Genomic DNA, 1,905 nt, shown 5'->3' on the forward strand with positions numbered 1-1,905 from the left:
TTTTCACTCTGACTTCCACGTCGTTTACAGTAGCTGGAATTTCACGAAATTCCCACCAAGAAAAGAAATAAGCATGAAATATTTAAAATTGTATCATTGCATTGTCAAGTATATTCCTGACAAGAGAGAACTTCAATTTTAATCAGGCATCAATAAGACTTGAATCTTCCACTTATAGTTTTACACATCTAATAACAGGAAGAATTTTCTACAGACTGGCTTCTGGTTCCATATTTTTCACACTACTTTTCCTCCCCTGTGCAAATACTTTTTGTGCCAGCACTGGAAGACACATTCTTATCAGGATAGCAGCGCCTCTGTTCCCGCATCTTCACACCATGAGCAAGGTGAATGAACACAGCAACAGCAGAATGGCTAGCAAGGATTTATGTGTTCCCAAGGGTGACTGCGAACCACATAAATCTATGCTGTTAAACTGAGTCTATCCCAACTCAGACTTTCCTTAGTCTCATTGCAAAAGAGGCTGCCATTCCACACCACTCAACAGGAGGTGAGTGACAGAGGGAGTAAGAGGGAAGAGAAACAGAGGTCCTCTCCAATTGCCGCTGAAATATCTTGCTTTCACAGATTTTACCCCAAAATATACAGCTCTATAAACACATTCCTCGGGCCCTGACAGGTGCCCTGACACTTAAGCTTCAGGAAATCTATACTGGCTATGAGTAGGCTTAAAGTAAAACTCCTTACTTGTAGGTAAGCTGCATGACTCTCTCTTCACTGTCATCAGGAGGAATGGGAATGCCACTGGGGCTGTGAAATTAACTGAAGTCAAGAGATAATGGTAGGCTCCCACAGTGGTGGGAATCAATAAAGCAAAAGAGATGCAAGCAAGAGAAGAGGAGAGAGAGATGTGGTTAAAATGTGCGCAGACAGGACCTGATGGGGTGGAGTCTGGTGTACAGGTGGGCGGAGTCCAATGATGGAGGTGTGACTAACAGTTGAGGGTGGGGCTAAAGACTAGGGTGGCCTAAATAATAGATAAGTGGACCCTAAGGACCAAGGCCATGGACACGCAAAATGTGAGTAAGGCCCTTGCAGGAGGGATTTGCCTGATGGGTAATGAACAGTGTCTAAAGGCGAGAGGGGAATTGGAAACAAGATGGATGGGCCCTAGAAACAAGAAGTCAGGGACACCTGGGCCAGGTCTTCTTTCCTCCCAAGATCAGAGGTGGGGATAGGAACAGGAGGGGAGGGTCCCCAATTGAGCCTTTCCCTGTTTTTTCTTCCCCCCAATCAGTTAGAGAAGACAGCCATAAAGATTCAGTCATGGTGGCGTGGCAACATGGTGCGCCGGACGTTACTGCATGCAGCACTCAGAGCCTGGGTCATCCAGTGCTGGTGGAGGTCGATGCAGGCCAAGATGTTGGAGCAAAGACGGCGCCTGGCACTAAGACTCTATACCTGCCAGGAGTGGGCAGTGGTGAAGGTGCAGGCACAGGTTCGAATGTGGCAGGCCCGCAGGCGGTTCCTCCAGGCACGCCAAGCAGCCTGCATCATCCAGTCTCACTGGCGCTGGCATGCCAGCCAAACCCGAGGCCTGATCCGGGGCCACTATGAGGTCAGAGCCAGCCGGCTGGAGCTTGACATCGAAATCCTCATGACCTAGGGTGCTGACAGAGCCAAGGAGGCTGGATCTCTCTTCCAATAAAGACCTTTACTGACCACACACTTGCTCTTTGGAGATTAGACTCATGGAGGAGGGTTCAGCCCCTAAGTTTTCTGCCTTCCCCGCAGAAAGATTCCCTGGTATGTTCTAGAGCCCCTGTCCTCAGGTCACCAACCCTAGGCCCCTGTCCCTAACAGCATACCTGGCCAGTCTTGCATCCAAGAGAGACCCCAGGGCCCAGGTCAAGCACTGATGCCTCAGTCTGCCTGATTTTGGCC

General features: G+C 49.2%; 1 protein-coding gene across 2 annotated transcripts; it reads left to right on the top strand.

Moving 5' to 3' along the window:
* The first annotated feature begins 1,018 nt into the window (after positions 1 to 1,018).
* Positions 1,019 to 1,689, top strand: IQCF6 (IQ motif containing F6). Of its 2 annotated transcripts, none has more exons than XM_010381649.2 (2): positions 1,019 to 1,097; positions 1,259 to 1,689. In XM_010381649.2, the coding sequence occupies exons 1-2, from the start codon at positions 1,026 to 1,028 to the stop codon at positions 1,625 to 1,627; spliced, it is 441 nt and encodes a 146-aa protein (XP_010379951.2). In that variant the 5' UTR covers positions 1,019 to 1,025; the 3' UTR covers positions 1,628 to 1,689. The 2 variants fall into 2 exon arrangements, with proteins under 2 accessions (XP_010379951.2, XP_030798651.1); XM_030942791.1 differs by having other exon boundaries at positions 1,019 to 1,040.
* Positions 1,690 to 1,905: the final 216 nt, after the last annotated feature.

Source organism: Rhinopithecus roxellana, chromosome 1, assembly GCF_007565055.1.
Source record: "Rhinopithecus roxellana isolate Shanxi Qingling chromosome 1, ASM756505v1, whole genome shotgun sequence".
NCBI lineage: Eukaryota > Metazoa > Chordata > Mammalia > Primates > Cercopithecidae > Rhinopithecus > Rhinopithecus roxellana.

What these genes read in the sequence shown, in the direction of transcription:
- IQCF6 (XM_010381649.2), top strand. Translation starts at nt 1,026, where the DNA reads ATGGACACGCAAAATGTGAGTAAGGCCCTTGCAGGAGGGATTTGCCTG. An exon ending in GTAATGAACAGTGTCTAAAG is followed by an intron (nt 1,098 to 1,258) that starts GCGAGAGGGGAA and finishes CCCCCCAATCAG; the next exon opens with TTAGAGAAGACAGCCATAAA.